Source organism: Oryza sativa, chromosome 6 (assembly GCF_034140825.1).
Source record: "Oryza sativa Japonica Group chromosome 6, ASM3414082v1".
In the NCBI taxonomy this organism is placed as follows: domain Eukaryota; kingdom Viridiplantae; phylum Streptophyta; class Magnoliopsida; order Poales; family Poaceae; genus Oryza; species Oryza sativa.
In genome coordinates this window covers 27,540,711-27,557,456 of record NC_089040.1, presented here as the reverse complement: position 1 = coordinate 27,557,456, position 16,746 = coordinate 27,540,711, and the positions used below count along the sequence as shown (strand labels likewise).

The 16,746-nt window shown below is 43.7% G+C and overlaps 3 protein-coding genes across 3 annotated transcripts; all 3 read right to left on the bottom strand.

Annotated features, from left to right (window-relative positions):
* Positions 1 to 554: 554 nt before the first annotated feature.
* LOC4341696 (uncharacterized) lies at positions 555 to 2,823 on the bottom strand. Its single transcript, XM_026026138.2, has one exon. It carries the CDS (start codon positions 2,732 to 2,734, stop codon positions 809 to 811), a length of 1,926 nt encoding a protein of 641 aa, XP_025881923.1. The 5' UTR covers positions 2,735 to 2,823; the 3' UTR covers positions 555 to 808.
* A 600-nt stretch (positions 2,824 to 3,423) lies between these two features.
* Positions 3,424 to 13,279, bottom strand: LOC4341695 (DNA-directed RNA polymerase 3B, chloroplastic). Its single transcript, XM_015788508.3, has 19 exons — positions 12,414 to 13,279; positions 11,455 to 11,649; positions 11,237 to 11,370; positions 11,017 to 11,083; positions 10,753 to 10,811; positions 10,475 to 10,592; positions 10,070 to 10,183; positions 9,810 to 9,941; positions 9,304 to 9,720; positions 8,842 to 8,892; positions 8,423 to 8,493; positions 7,645 to 7,729; positions 7,386 to 7,538; positions 7,200 to 7,274; positions 6,952 to 7,041; positions 5,796 to 5,843; positions 5,601 to 5,715; positions 4,337 to 4,440; positions 3,424 to 4,214 (listed from the first exon to the last, which is right to left on the bottom strand). Exons 1-19 carry the CDS (start codon positions 13,134 to 13,136, stop codon positions 4,104 to 4,106), a joined length of 2,862 nt encoding a protein of 953 aa, XP_015643994.1. The 5' UTR covers positions 13,137 to 13,279; the 3' UTR covers positions 3,424 to 4,103.
* Positions 13,280 to 15,796: 2,517 nt separating this feature from the next.
* LOC4341694 (hydrophobic protein LTI6A-like) lies at positions 15,797 to 16,746 on the bottom strand. The gene is made up of 2 exons (XM_015788510.3): positions 16,500 to 16,746; positions 15,797 to 16,393 (listed from the first exon to the last, which is right to left on the bottom strand). Exons 1-2 carry the CDS (start codon positions 16,593 to 16,595, stop codon positions 16,253 to 16,255), a joined length of 237 nt encoding a protein of 78 aa, XP_015643996.1. The 5' UTR covers positions 16,596 to 16,746; the 3' UTR covers positions 15,797 to 16,252.

The following is a 16,746-nucleotide window of genomic DNA, read 5'->3' as shown; positions in this document are numbered from 1 at the left end:
TTGTTTGGGAGGAAAAGGCTAACATCAATCCAATTTTCAATTTTGCGATACAGGCATACAGCCACTGTGAATTGCAAAATTTGGCCTCTGCTCAAATATTTTTTTTGAAACCTTCTCTGCTCAAATATTGTTAGACCTAAAACGATACTGATTTAGTGTCTAGGAGTACCAAACAGCTACCAGGAATCTCTTTCAGACTGAAGAATGCAGTATTTGGACTTTCCACAGAAAGTATGGGAAACTATTTTAATCTCTTTCACTTAAATGGTTATGAAAAATTTTGAGAAGGTGTATTAACATGTGATATAACACTCCACAAATATGCAAATTCAAATTTAACTTCTATATATCTTAACGAAAAAAACAAATCAAACCCAGCTAGTTAACGTATATTTAAAGTCAATTTTTTTTCATTGCAAGATGTAGAAGTTGAACTTTTACTTGCATATTTGTAAAGTGATATATCACATGTTGATACATCTTCTCAATTTTTTTCATTACCGAGTGACATGCAAACAACAAGGGAATATCCCCTCAGAGAGATCAAAATCCACTTCCAAGAAAGTATATGGTTTGCAGCTTTGCATCGAAACAGGAATCAGATCAAAGCAATGGATGAAATTTCTAAGTTTCATTGAAAAACATAAAGCAAATCTATAACAAAAAAAAAATTAAGCTAAGAATTTAGGATTTATTTCCGTTTCCAAGCCGTCCTTGATGACAAACAGAAAGAGAAAAACACAAAGCTAAACTAACAGAGACGCTGCAAAACGACGGGGATTCATTCGGTTAATGCGTACCGATCAGATCAGTCGAACATGACGAGCTTCTCGTACTCCCGGCCGGAAATGGCCCTCTCCATGACGGCCCGCGGCGTCATCTTCTCGTAGCCGCCGCTGAGGAACAGCTTGAGCATGTTCTTGGAGAAGCCGCTCACCAGCGCCACCCCCTTCTTGTTCCCGGTCACCGGGACGGAGCACGAGTCCCTCAGGTTCCAGAACACCACCTCCGGGATCGCGCCGCCGTAGCCGGCCTCGTTGAACTTCCTCGTGATCGCCTCGTAGTCGGTCTCCCATGCCCTTGACGACGCCTGGTCGAACTCCATGTCGCTGAACACGAACACCTTCTTCACCATCCGCTCCGGTGGCAGGTTGCCGGAGACGGCGACGTGGAGCAGCTGGTCGAACACCGCCTGGAGGTCGGTGTTGAAGCCCCACTCCATCTCGCGGATGAACTCCTCCTTCTCGTACAGGGTCTCGCCTTTGATGTGGTGCAGCTGGGGGCGTTCGCTGAAGGTGATGACACGGTGGTGCCACGGCTCGTCGCAGAGCTCCGAGAGGAGGAGGCCGAGCGCGACGCAGACGTCCATGGGGCGGCCGTTCATGCTGCCCGACACGTCGCACACGGCGAGGCAGTTGTTGAGCTTGCCGAGCTCCAGCAGGTCGTCGACCATGCGCTTCCACTGCAGGTTGGCGACCTCGTTGCCTTCCTTGTCGTGCGAGTCGACGGAGGCCAGGATGTCGTGCGGGAGCAGGGCGCCCGCGGCGATCTTCGCCTTGCCGGTCTTGACGTTGGCGAGGAAGAGGTTGAAGCGCTCGTGGTCGTGCTCGAGGAAGAGGTCCGTGTAGTTCTTCATGGCCACGGAGGCCACGCGCGAGTACACCACGTCCCCCCACCGCCGCGCCGAGATGTACACCTCGGGGAGATGGAGCGCGCGGCGGAGCGGCACGAGCGCCATCTTGCGGAGACGCTCGCGGACGCGGTAGGCGTAGTACTCGTCGGGCAAGTCCTCCGGGAGCTCGGCGTCCGAGCCCTTGGGGAAGAGGCGGCGGCCGATGGACTCGCAGAGGAGGGTGGAGCGGTCGTAGCACTTGTACAGCGAAGGGCACCATTTGCTGGCGAGCGAGAGGTTGTTCACCTTGCCGTCCTCGAGCTTGCGCATGTCGTCGGCGATGAGGTCGGCGAACAGATCCGCCGTCCTGTCGTGGAGGAAGCGGTACTTGGGGTCGCGGGCGTACATCTCGACGGCCCTCGCCGCCGCCTCCGCGCGCTTCTTCCTGCGCTCCACGGCGGCCTGATCCGAGATCTTGCGGTGTTTCTCCTGGCTGGCGGCGATGCGCGCCGCCCTCGTGGCGGGGTCGCGGCGCACCTTCCTCGGGCGACGGCTTGAATAGTAGGATCTGGTGCGGGCGGGGGGTGGCGTCCTCGTGGAGACGCCGCCATGGATGATGCGGTGGAGGAGCTCGGGGAGGTCCTTGAGGTAGCCGAACTCGGCGACGCTGGGGGCGTTGAGGGCGAGGGTTTTGGGGTGGTGGTCGTGCATCCAGAGGGCGGTGGCGTAGAAGCCCTCGTGGTCGGACTTGCCGGTGCCGCGCACGCCGCGGAGGTTGCAGGCGAGGCGGAGCGCGGTGTTGGGCTCGGCGGTCCAGGCGGCGGAGAGGAGGCTGGTGACGGTGGAGGCGTGGGTGTCGGGGACGACGTTGAAGAAGAAGTCAAGGCAGGGGTCACCCGACGAGGCGAACGTCGGGGAGTAATTCTCCGTGAGCCGCTTCGCCGGCGGCGTCGGCTTGGGCTTGTTGTAGTTGGAGTCGAGCAGGTCGACGAACGGATCCCCGGTGGACGCCGCGGCCGCCGTCGCCGATACCGCCGCGCGGAGGCGCTCCACCGGAGGGCCGAGGAGCGTGTACGACGCTCTCCTGCATGCTGCCCCCGCCGCCGCCGCCGCCGCCGACATTGCCCCGAGGGCCGAGGGTTTAGGGTTTCGTGATCGGCTTGAAATGGGCTTTGCGTGATTTTGTGAAATGGCCTTGCAAGTCGGAGAGGAAGTTCGAAGTCGGCGGCGGCGGCCTATATATCGGCCGGTGGACCGGGGGGACTGACGTGGCCGTCAAGATACGCCGGTAAATCTGATCCTTATCTGGAAGCTTCGGTGGGCCAGAGCGCTGTGATTACAGCGCCGACTCGCCGGAGCGATTCGAATTTCGAACCGCTGCACTAGTTCGAACTACAAATCGCATCAAAATTCGAACGGCTGGACGCTGCATCGCGGCCTCTGGCCATTGCATGCACGGCGCGCAAACAGCAAGCTCCAGTCAGAGAGAGATCGACGGTGCGACTAATTATGTGTTTAGTTCCACACTAAAATTGGAAGTTTGGTGCGACTAATTATTTGTTTAGTTCCATGCCAAAATTGAAAGTTTGATTGAAATTTGAACAATGTGCTGTAAAAATTGAAAGTTTATGGTTGCAGAAAAGTTCGATGTGATGTTCGGCCTAAGGATTTTCAGTTTGTCGCCAAAACAATTGTATGACTTCACCATCGTAAGCTCACCCGGTCCCTACCTAAATTTGGTAATTTCGGAAACTTCTATCCACAAAACTGCACAAAAAGTTATTTTGGCAATGAACCTAAGGAAGCAGATATTTGAACGAATCGACAAGATCGAGCCGTTTTCATGTACATTTCTCTCTTTCAGGTTGCTTGCTATCAACAGCATCCAGCAATCATGTACACTAGTATACATTTCTCTTTGGCACTTTATTCTACACATTATTACCAGGTCACCGCACCGATACAGCAATCGGCTATAATTATAGCCCTAAGAGGCCAAAAGATAATGTTACATGTATAGACAGTGAAATTATGGTTCAACTGTCGCCTATGATCAAATTGGTCAGGGTGGTCAGCAGGACTAGTATCGATCAGTATTCTGTAGTTGATAACCTGTTATGTCGCAAAATCGCCTTCATTGGCTGGGTGTAGCATGGTGAATTCCCTGAACTGAAATCCTAGTAGATCCTGCATGAATCTAAAAACATCAGCAGGAAGTACTGGGTTTTGTTTCAGCTCAGGTTTCTTGGAACTTTTTAGCTTCCTCCAAAATCGGCAATCTGGGGAACTGATTTGCCAATGACAAAAACCCATATACTGTTCCAGGCTCCCAGCAGTTGCAACGGTGTGTTGCTCTTCTCTGATGCTTATGCCACATTTCGTACTTGGCACCAAATCACCATGGTATCAGCAATATGGCTGGCTATTCAGCTACTGCCGAACTTACTGACTTGCTGCGTATGTGCTAATGTGCAAAACTTTTCCATTAAGCTTAGTTGAAGAAGTAGGTTGAAGCAAGAACTTCTCTCACATCGAAGTCCCCTTGTGAAGGACAGGGAGGAAATTCTAGTGTTGGGAATGATGTCTGGAACTCCTTGAGCAACTGAAAAGAAACATTCAAATTGAAAAGAAATAAATTGTTAGGGGAAGTAATCCTCACATGTAGAGTTTAAAGTGAAGTGTAGAATGAAGACACTGTTGAGTGAATAGTGCCTGTTAGCATACATTTTCAAGAATTGGCATGCTGTAAAGCTCCACAAATTGTTCTCTCAGTATCTGATTCATTTTATCAACATCACATGCATGCACCCAAAACGAGTCATGCACCCCTGCATCGAAGTACATGGACAAAAGGCAACATAGATTAGAACTGCACAAAAGATGTAGACAATGAAATGCAAATAGTATCTAAAAGCTTCTCCGTGCAGATGTAATTCCTTGATGTAATTGGATGAGTTCAATAAAATCTTCCATTATCTAAATAAAATGTAAATACTATAAGTGCATATGAGGCAGCTCCTTCACTCTCAGTTTTTTTTCTTTTTTTGGCTATATAGATGTTCATGGTTCATGGAATGAAAGATAAAATACAATATACTCCAACGATTCAAGTGCTATTATTTGCAAATATGGAAGTAACACCAGGTACAGCTCTGCTCAAGTTAGGATTCAAAACAGACTTCTTGAGAAATTTTTTTAGTGGTCATTCAGGTATGTCTCCTAAAGAAAATATTGTGACCAGATACTTGCACTGTTCAAAGAATCATCAGTATCAACTGTTCACTGTTCAAAGAATCATTAGTATAGATTGTTCTTAGTGAGCTTGGATTCGATCCAGAAATCCTGACATCTTTTTCAAGAGATTAATGTTTATCCTTATATATATTGTAGGTAAAAACATATAGATTCTGGGATCCTTAGTAAAAAATATTGTGCAATTCACAGAAAACGATTTGAGGCCAACAATCACCATGGACACAATACAGTACCGCTTTTTGCCAGAATAAATCCCTATATTAACATCAAGTCAACAAGAAGCATAAAATGGCATCTGCCATCCATGTTCCATCAGGACCTTTGATTTAAATCAACCTTATTACAAAATAAAAGCAAAAACTAAGTAGACAACTGCATATCACAAATGACAGGACAGCTTGTCTCCCCATGAATGTAGAAAAAATGACTGAATAATGTGAAGGCAAAGGCATTATTTGCAGCCGTGCAGGTACTTATTAAATGACTTTTGTCAGGATTGGTCAAGGTCAAGATGAACCACTGGTACATTTGCCAGAAGTTCAAGGAGAACAAAATTTGAATACTTCAAATGTGGGGTTTGCGCAGCAGTGTCCATTTTTAGATAAAAGTGTAGATAGCAATGCAGTTCAATCTCTTAAATGCACTTTGCACTGCAATGACTATGTAAAATTATGGAAGTTCTGTTACTGGTAATTATTTCTGATAGTAATGGAACCAGTAAATCAGATCAAACCTGCAAAATGAAGACCAGCCTTTTTGCATGCAATAGCAGTCATCATCATGTGTGAACTATCAAGAGAGTGCACAAAATTTGGGGGAAAAGCTGCCTTTTGCCGCTGGAGTGCAATCTGGAAATTGTGACAGCGATATTAATCGCAGTAATGAAAGAAAGAACGGAAAAATCAATCCAGAAATTGGTTTTACTTACTGCATCTCCCTCCCGTCGTAAAGCCAGACATTGCAGTGAAGTTCGAATCTGAGAAGTGATGATGCATATAGTGTTCAGAGAGGGGCAATGCAGCAAAACTATAACAGTATTGGAACTTATCATGGTAATGTGGTTATCCATAAGAACAGAAGAGGATGGGACTAATTGAACACATTAACACGGATTGCTTGGTTCTTCCTAAATATCCATTGCTCATGCGGGGTGAACTTTCAAAAGGCTTACAAAATGGTGAAAACAAATATGACAGAACAATATGGACAGTTCTTACATAAATTAATGAAAGGTAATCCTGCTTGTTGCCAGTGTTGCCTGGCACAAGTTTCAGACAACAACGATTTTAGCATACCCATGATAGCAAGCCCCAGAAATAAAATCCACAGACTAAGGGTGCGATCGTTTTCAGCTTATAGGATTAGATTCTCCTCGTTTTCCGTTAGCACGCTTTTCAAACTGCTAAATGGTATATTTCGTGCAAAAACTTTCTATAAAGAAGCTGTTAAAAAAATCCAACAAATTTATTCATAAAAAAATATATATTAATACTTAATTAATCATATGCTAATCGCATTTCTCGTTTTGCGTGCGGCTAAACAGTCCACCGCCACAGCTGAAACGATCGCACCCTAAGTCTTTATTTGTTAAAAAAAATCAGGGGAAAATGCGTAGAGAACGTTTACATGTCTGCCCTTGAATTTGGGCATATATACAATCAATCAATCAAATCCATTTTGATTTAAGTATCAGGAAAGGCAAGAATGGTAATAAAACAATGCATCACTGCAGAAATGCAGATCGAAGAACACGTATTATCCAGGTAATACTACTTAGTCCAGATTTCTGTACTCCTTTAAAAGAAGGTAATGGTGTGGCAGTGAATCTGCCACCCCCACCTACTAACATTGTAAAATTGCAAGTTACCCCTTGAACTTCTTAATATTAAAAAAAAGATCAAATCTAAATGGATAGCCACATAAAAAATTAGATTAAGATGAATATTCCCTATAGCAAAAAGATGGGTAACACTATTTTCTTTTATCCGTAGCAAAGCGCGGGTATTTGACTAGTTTTTTTCTAAAAAAGAAAAAAAAAAGAAAAGAAGAGAGCACACATGTTTGCCTGTTGATAAGTATCTCACCATGTAGTTCTTATATTTCTTGTAGGGCTGAACAACCGGAAGACCAACGGGGCTCGTCCATTTGACAGGGTGGTTTTCTGAAGCAATCATCTGGAACATTTGTCCACAAGTGTGAAAAATATTTGAAGGTTTGGCTCTAGAGAAGCTTTGTAAAAGGATAAGTTAAAGTGCCACAAAAACTAGATGTCTTAAGTCAAAATTTAAAGAAGCTGAGAAAATAAATTCATTTAGGTGTGGAAAAACTGTACCTTTGCACAATCACCAAGCCATGCCATTATACCACGGGCAGACTGGAACATTTGTCCTAATGCATCCAAAGTTACCTTCATCAGAGAATGAATAGTCAAAGCATGCCCTTGTCTTACTAAAGCAATCAATAAGGAGACACCCCAAAAAAAACATCAGTGGAGGTCAAATGCAAGTAAAGCATTTACCCTGGTAGCATAGCAGGACACTTCATACAACAATTTGTCATCTGTAATGAGCCCTTTCTCTTGTAGTCTTTTTGTTATCTGTTGACGAGCACCAATATATGTGACACCGTAAACTGATGTCATCACTGTCTGCTTAACAAGCTTCCTATCCACCTGTATGCTACCAAAGTGTAGATCTCAATTGTTTCGCTAAAGAAAGTACATGAAAGAAAAAAAGGCTTCGAATTTAGCAGCAGAAAGGGAGAAGGCGAAGGCTAACCTGATCGACTAAAACCCTTGCTAATGAGGCAGTTGGATTAGTTGCAGGATCCTCCATCGAGTCTTCCCGAACAACATCCAGCACCCTTCAGACAAGTTCATGTCAAAGCATCGTTAATATATATACTAATGAGCACACTTGGCATCAGGACAATACATCATGAAATCAAGAATCAATAGCTAATAATTGAATTATCAGATGGCACGGAAGTTACATAAATATATTATGTAGCTTGGAAAATACCAACTCAAAAGTTTCTTGTGGCAATTTAGTATTGCAGAAAAGAATTGATTAAATATGTTTTGTAGAAGCTCTTTTAACACAACATAATGCATGGGCATCTATCTACTTTGATTTTCAGAAGCCAAACATGTAAGTTGTTAGTGCATTTCTTCTCATCATCACTGGTTGGAACTTGGAATCATGTTTTAACAAAGGAGTATATTTTGTGATTTGATTTTAAAAAGATAAGTTCATGTGAAAAGTGATTTAGTATATTTCCTAATAGTCCTGAGACGATAGAATACAGTTTAATAGATACCTCTACTACTTAATAAATTCAGTACAGCATTGAGATCACAACAACTGAGGTTGATAGCAAGAAGTTTTGAGCTACAAACACTTTGGGGATGAAGCATGCTGCTTGATCCCTAATGATAGAAAATTTATAGGGTCTGAAGAAGCAACAACCTATAATGGCAGGGAAACAATGGATATCCCAGACTGTGCTATGCATAAGAAATAACGAACAAAAATGAACACTAGCAGGAGAACTCACCTAGCAGCAATCTCTGAGTAGATATCTGCAGGTTTGTCTCCAGGAACTAAATTGACAGCAGCTGCACCCATCTGCGGAACAGTAGAACACTCAATAATGCAAGCTACAAACCAAGTTTACATATCACCAAATAGTGTGTTTGCACTCTAAAACAAGAGGATCAGCCAGATGGAAGATTTTCATCAGCACAAAACAGGAAGCATCTTCACTCTCTGTTCAAGACTATCTTACAAATAATTGAAGATTCAAATGCACTTATTTATCAATGCAACAATTAATAACTACCATTGACTATACAATTACAAATAAGCACATAGTAGCAGATAGTGCTACTTCTATTATAGCATGTCATGAGTTGAGTTAGATAAAATAAGTTAGCTGAATGAAGCTCATACATCATAGCAGGGCACAAAACTTACATAGTCTCTTCCAAGAGCAGCATAGTGTTGTAAACCATTGCATGAACCATCCTGATAGATGAGATGTTACCCAACTATTAGTATATCAAGGCAAATGCCGGTCATGCAGAATAGATTAAACCAATTGCTATCATAATTAAATGTCAGAGTAACCTGGCATGACTATGCAGTAAAGATTATATTGCTGTGTTGTGTCGACAGTTTTAGCTTTCATCGAAGTACAACAAAATCATGTTTTCCCGTTATTAGACCTATTACTTATGCCATTGAAGAGAAGCACTAGGCTCGTATATCTAACATTCTGGCAATTCCCTCTAAAAAGTAAGAAACAAATTGATAGAGAATTCATAGAAGCCCACCAACTTTACTTTCAAGCCAGTATAACCTGATCAGAGGTCCTCACATGTCTCTCTGAATGAAGGATATTACATGATTTACATGCACCACATATTAAAGCAATACCTGATGAATAGGTAGGTGAGAAACAGCACACTGAGGTGATGAACTTTTTAAGGCATCAGAAAGATCCATGCATGCGGCTAAACATTGAAAAGGATCCTCAGCATTCATCCACCAGCAATTCCCGTCAACAGGATTAGTTGCTGAATCAAATATATCAGGCAACTGGTTCTCCACAAATGCTACCTTGTCCTCATGAGAAAGCTTTTCAATTCCTCCACCATATTTGTTAGCCAAATGAATCTTTAACCAGCGTAAGCCAGACTTTCCTAGTGGCCGCCCTTCAGCATACTCTAGAACACCTCTGCATAGATCTGAACCTAGGTGGCTTAGATGTGCATGCATAGGGTATGCACGGCCACGAAAATCAAGATTATGGGGATAATAAAATCCATCCTCCTCTCTCATTTTCCGAGCAACCTGTTTACAGGTGGTAGTGTCATAACATACGAAAAAAAAAACTGAAGAAATATCTGAAGGTACAAAGAATGAAAATTTATGTCACGTACAGATAGTTTAAGCTCTGTATCGCATCGCTCAGCATGCAGTTCACGATTAGCTTTCTTTGCCTTCTTTAAGCTCCACTTCCATTTCTGTATTTCATCTGGATCCTCCGTTTCTGGTCGTTCAGGTAGAGGAATCTATAAAAAAACAGAAGCACAAACAGATCGCATGTCAACAGAGATGTGTCCAATGTGCCTCGAGCATAATATGAAACACTGTTCGTAATGTCAGAATTAACAAACATTAAACAATTTGAGTTACTTACATTTTCCTTATCAACCAGTCCTGCAATGCCCCCACCTCGACTCCAAATAGTTTCAACAGCATTATGTACTCTTCTATTCACCCTCCATTTAGTACTCCCAAGGGTATCTAATGCCTGCCAATATGATAATACTTGAGAAATCAGAAGGCTGTCACAAACTCACAGACGGATATACGTCATCAGTTCATTCAAAAATTAAGGATGCACAATTGAATAAACATCCATGGAATAAATAGAGCATGGCGAGTAGGCATAAAATGCTTTTAGCTTCTGAGTTCTGACAGAGGAGATTAATGCTTGAATAATACTTTTTCATGGTATGTATTGATGCCATTATGCCAACAAATGCATGTTCAGAATAAAGTGCATGATTGTCTAATAGATAGGTAATCACTGGCAGCTGACCTCAAATACTTTCCGTAGCTGTTTTCTCGGAACACTCTTAATGGCTTCCTTTTGATCTTTCACGCCATGTGTCCGCATAATATATGAGGGAAGAAAAAGGTACCCACCTGTATCATAGCTGAAACAAAATATGGCTGACAAATTAAAATCACCAGAGCAGAGATGCAGGAAGTAAATAATATCTTAACCAATATAGGTTGTTTCGCATGTTAATGAAATAAATAATAAACATCATACAGAACTAACTGATAGGGCATATGAATGAATCATCAACATACCCCTTCCATTTTTTAGGAGTCACAAGCATAGGAAGATAGGGTATCTCCACGTGCCTAGCCTGCAACATATTCAAATCTCTAAGTATATCTGAAAAAAATCATTTGCACAGACAAAACAATTGCCAAATAAAAACATAAGTCCACTAAATGTTTGGCACAATTGAGAAAATCCACATAACATGTACAGGAAGATAGACATAAATGAGCCAGATGTTCTTTCAATCAAGAAAAATAACCTGCATAGGGGGTGCAAAGTAAACTTACAGTGCTTTCAAACCCCTCATGCACAAGAGGGTCACACTCTATCACCCAGTGCTTTTTCTTCAGTCTCCTGCACATCAAACATAAATGTCACAAAAATATCTACGTCAATCTAAGTAAGCACATGATAATCATAGAAATGTGGATGTGAGTACTCTGCACAGACACAACATGCAAGTATTTGCAACAAAAGTAAACAGTAGAGAAGAACGTGCTACCCTACCCATTTTCTACTATAGGTTGTCGAAGTACGTGTTTAAATGCTGGTCGAATATCTGGAGAACTCTCTGGTGTTTGGTCAGCTGGTGACTGTACAAAAGCTGAATCCAGTAACAACTCAATCAAGCGGGTCCCTAACTGCAGTACCAAAAAGAGGGTTAAGATTTTGCAATGCATAAGACAAGAAGGTTGTGATTGCAGGTGTAGTGGGCAAAAAAACACCTTCACTTGGGATTCTGTGCCCCATTCTTCCAATTCAATCTCCTGTTGCACAATCTTCTGTGCTTCAGTCAACTTTCTCCTCCTAACCAAACTCTTAACACGTTTTCGGCATTTGGCCTGCTCCTTCTCTAATGCCAAATCATTTTCACCTGCACTTTTCTTCCTTGTCTTTTGAAAGAATGTCTGGACTTTGAACTACAGAACAAGCAAACCAAAAGCATTCAACACACAGTCAACTCAACTGTCACTAGAGGCTACATTGTTTGGTGAAGACCGAAATTCCAAAAAGAAGAATTTTCAATAGTACTGAGTTCCACCAGAATTGAAGCGTATATACAACTCTCACACAGAAGATGAATATCTGACTCAGCAGGAAGAAGAATCCCTAACTTCCTTTTACAGTTTGAACACGTCAGGAGCTTTGTTCACCCATAGCATTGGTTATTTATATATATGCTCAAGAGTTAAACATTGCATGATTGCCATTGCAAAGTTCATTATCTCAAACACAATATCCAATCTGTAACCATGTCACCACAAGAAAACCTCTTATATAGTGGTTAGCGCAGCTATCATCAACTTATAAGACCTTACTGAGTCTTAACAAATTTTTCCTTAGGTCTCAACATCTTCACATGATGATCACATTACGATAAGATAATGAGAGCATACATTCCAACTCCTAACACATCTATCAGTTGTATAAAGCGCTAAACTGTCCAAAGCTTCTACGTTGTTGAGTCGATTCTGGATCAAATTATTGGACAATCAGATGAAAATCATAAACACATCCCTGAACAGCTATGCCGAGTACCAGAAAAACCATAGCCAGTCAAGTGCTAAATACACTAGTGTGACTGATCGCCACCTGATCACGAGGCATTGTTGTCATGTTGTGCGTGAATGGTATCAAAATCGCCGTGCATTTACTCCTAAAACTTTATAACTGAACCACTCACCTCACGTTCAACAGCCTCGCCGATGCAGTGCGCGGCCTGGACAACACGGACGCTGGCGACGCCATCCTTGCTCGACATGAGGAGGCCCATCATCTTGTGCATGACGATGACGGCCACCTTGTCCGCGGGCAGCAGGAGCAGGTACTTGGCGTAGACGTGCTTGACCCGCTTCCGCCGCTGCACCTCCTGGTCCCGGGCGATGGCGTCGCGCAGCGGCTCGAACCAGCCGAGGAAGAGCGACTTGACGTAGGGCAGCGCGGGCGCGAGCCTCCGGTCGAGCATCTCCCGCTCGAGCTCCCGGTACTCGTCGGCGGCCCGCGCCCACGCCTCCGTCTCCGCCTTCACCTGCCGCTGCCGCAGCCGCCGGTGCTCCGCCTTCCTCGCCCGCTCCCTCTCCCTCTCCCTCTCCCTCTCCCTCTCCCTCTCCCTCTCCACCCCCACCTCCACCTCCACCTCCACCTCCACCTCCTGCTCCTCCACAGGAATCTGGTAGGAATCCGCGGGGGAGTTGAGGAACGCGAAGAGGTCGAGCCAGTGGAAGTCATCAGTAGCAGGGGGTGGAAGCGGGGGCAAGGCGACAGACACGGAGGGGAGTATGGTCACGGGCGTGCTCAGCGACGGCGGCGCGACGGCCGCCATGGGCGGCGGCGGGGAGAGGCGGCGTAGGCGGGGCCGCGGCGGGGGCACGCAGGGAGGGGAGATGGGGAAGAGGAGGAGAGGCATGCGGCGCCTAGGGCAGGCAGAGCTTATCCCTTGGAGCTCCAATCCCCGCAATGGCGAGAGAATTTTGGTTCGGATTTGGAGGTCGGTGACGACGAGCAGCGGCGGAGGTGGTAGAGGAAGAGAGAGAAATCTGAAACCCCGGTAGAACCTTGGACTTTGGGGAGAGGAAGGTGATAAGGGAGAGGAGAAGGAGAGAAAAAAAATATCGGAGGTTGGGGAGGAGCGTCTCCGTGGCCGTTGGATCGCCGCGTGGTCGCATCCAACGACCACGTGATGGAGCCTCGACGCAGATAAGGCCTGCGTTGCAGCAGCGAGTTCTGTTGCTCGGTTAGTTCATATTAAAATTGGAAGTTTGATTGAAATTAAAATGATGTAACGAAAAAGTTAAAAGTTTGTGTGTAGGAAAGCTTTGATATAATGGAAAAATTGGAATTTTGAAAAGTAACTTCGAAACTAAACACGGTGTTGGTTAAGTGAGATCGGTGTCATGATGTACTTTTTACCAAATTCTGAATTTTGTTAATCGCATGTTACTAGTACAGCAACTCTGAAAGCCTGTTTAGTTGATACAGGGCCCAGCATTGACTTTTAGAATTGCTCTGTTATATTACGCACAACATGGACGATTGGGAGGGTGTGGAATCATAAAGAAAACTGTTGCTTGTGAGGGAATCAATGGATCATATGCAAACTTGGAGAGCATTCACGTCATCCAACTCCGTACTTGATCTTTGATACTAAGCAGAATACCATACACATTGGTATTATATTTTTGGAATTGTAGTTAAGGGTATGTACAGAATTACTATCTAGCATCTATGTAATTTGTCATAGTTTTTAATTTAGTGGTTAAAATAGCATCTATGTAATTTGTCATAGTTTTTAATTTAGTGGTCAATTTTTTAAAGGATTTGAAGACTTGTCCATCACTTGAGTTTATTTTATTTTTCTTTCTCAAAACTAAGACTTATTGGTTATGTGTAACCATTCTCATTATCTAAAAAAAACATGCCGTCCCCGCAACGGTAAATGGTAATACTCTCTCCCTCTATTTTTAATAGTCATTATTTTAGTTGAAGACTTGTCCATCACTTGAGTTTATTTTCTTTTTCTTTCTCAAAGCTAAGACTTATTGGTCATGTGTAACTATTTTCATTATCTTAAAAAAAAATCATGCCGTCCCCGCAACGGTAAACAGTAATACTCCCTCCCGCAACGGTAAGATGGAGGGAGTAGGACGCTGGTATAGTGCAGTGGTATCACCCTGACCCTTGAGCCTAGACAGGAGTAGATGCTTGTTCACTTAGGCCTTGAATAGTTTCTAATTTTTTTCCTAAAAACAACACATCGAATCTTTAGACACATGCATAGAGCATTAAATTTAGATTACAAAAACTAATTGCATAGTTTGCATACAAATCGCGAGATGAATCTTTTGAGCCTAATTAGTCCATGATTAGCCATAAGTACTACAGTAACCCACATGTGTTAGTGTTAATGATTGATTAATTAGGCTTAATAAATTCGTCTCGCAGTTTTCAGGTGAGTTATGAAATTAGTTTTTTCATTCGTATCTGAAAACCCCTTCCGACATCCGGTCAAACGTCCGATGTGACACCTAAAAATTTTCTTTTCGCGAACTAAACACACCCTTAACAACATGTCAACATGTACACTACACCTCAAATCCTCAACAGCGTGCTACTCGTCAAGAGTGCTAATTTCTGAACTTCTGAACTTACACATAACCCGGAAGATTTAGAACTCCTGCCTTACCCTGCATCATCCCCGAGAAAGTAAGAAAAGGAAGCAGATCCTCTGACTTAACTGCACATGCAGTTAAGTCCCTGACACGTGGGTCCCACTTTTACTATGGTCCGCATGTTAGTGGCTCAATTGCACAACAGCTAAGTCAGAGGATCATTTCCATAAGAAATTGGCCACATTGTCTGGACATTGCCAATCGCTGATCTGTTCTACTGATCGATCAGACCCTAGTACATGCAGTTTTCTGAATGTTTCTCCTCCACCTGGTACGGTCAGACTCAAAGAGGGAACTTTTCTTGAACATACATTTTGCTAAACGAATTATTTGTTGACATATCCAATAGGGATCTTGCTCGGTTAGGAAACTGAAAAAAATGGCCCCCACACTTGCAGTTATGCTATAGTTTGCAGTTCATCATGTAACCTAGCATTAATGAAACTGAACTCTCCGTTCCTGTTACTGTATATTGCGGATGAAGATTCATGCGGCATACATATGTAGTATATTCAGACAAGGTTTGTAGCTTTTGTAGCTTATCCAGAATGTGTTGTCTCCAGAAATGTAGTACTTAAGTGATATAGTCATTCAGTAACAAGATTAGTTTGCTGTTCATGTGGCACACATTCAGATTATTCAGATATTCGACGCATAAGAAAGACAGATTATAGTACTCTAGAATTCCTACAAGATTAATTTGCATTACTCTACATTGGATGTCGATCTGTTCATAAATCTCGAATTCTCATCAGAGTTCATCAGTTAAGCTTAGAAAAAGAAACTTAAGCTCAGATTTGGATTAGAGATAGTCAGATAGACAGTAGTATAAAAAAGGCAATCACTACATTGTTATCAAACTAAACACCATTAATCGATCTTTAATTTGATCTCTGTGAAAAATAAATCCATGCATCTAATTAACAAACATGACTCATCCATATCCAAGTCTGCAAATTAGCAGCTGCTACATGCACTAACAAATAATCCATATACATTTGTCCCTCAAAACAAGAATCGACCAACCCACTATATATTTTACATTTTATACAGCATGCCGCAATGCCGCATGGCGAACAATCTAAACAACCACAAAGGCACAAACCCGTCGAATGAAGAAGAAAAATAAGAAGAACCAACAAAGAACAGTACAATAATCATTGCTACAATCAGGAGGCCGTGAGGCCTGAACCAACCACTATTCCACTAACTACTAGCTACAGCTTTTCCCAATCGCCACATAGTATACTAATGCAATATCATTACAGCTAGAAGAGTAATTTGATTATGCAAACGCTCAACGACCAATTACCTAACTGAATTTCACCGGCCGTTGGCGTGTGTGCGTGGTCGATCAGGCGAGGATGTAGTACGGCCGCTCCCCGTCGATCCCCGGCGGCTCCGGCGGCGTCTTGAGGATGACGACCCAGACGGAGTAGACGATGCCGGGGACGTAGAACAGCGCCGTCAGCGCCGACGAGACGACGAACTCCGACTGCACGCACGAAAACCAGCAGCAGAAATCAATCAACCAAGCGAAATCGGCATCGATCGACGAGCTATTCAACTATAATCCTATCAATGGCGCGGCGGTGGCTTACGCTGCAGAAGCCGTAGCGGAAGAAGACGCCGAGCGGCGGGAGCACGACGGAGAAGATGGTCTCGAGGCAGGTCGAGCAGCCGCCGGAGTAGCTCATCCTGGCCCAGCGCCGCCGGACGTCGCCGCGCCGACGACGCGGCTCAACGTACGCCGCCGTAGACTTGGGGAGAGAGGGAGTAGCGTGGAAGCTATCACTAGGCGTCGGCTGCGCAGAGAGGAGAAGGATTAATATGCATGGATGGATGGAA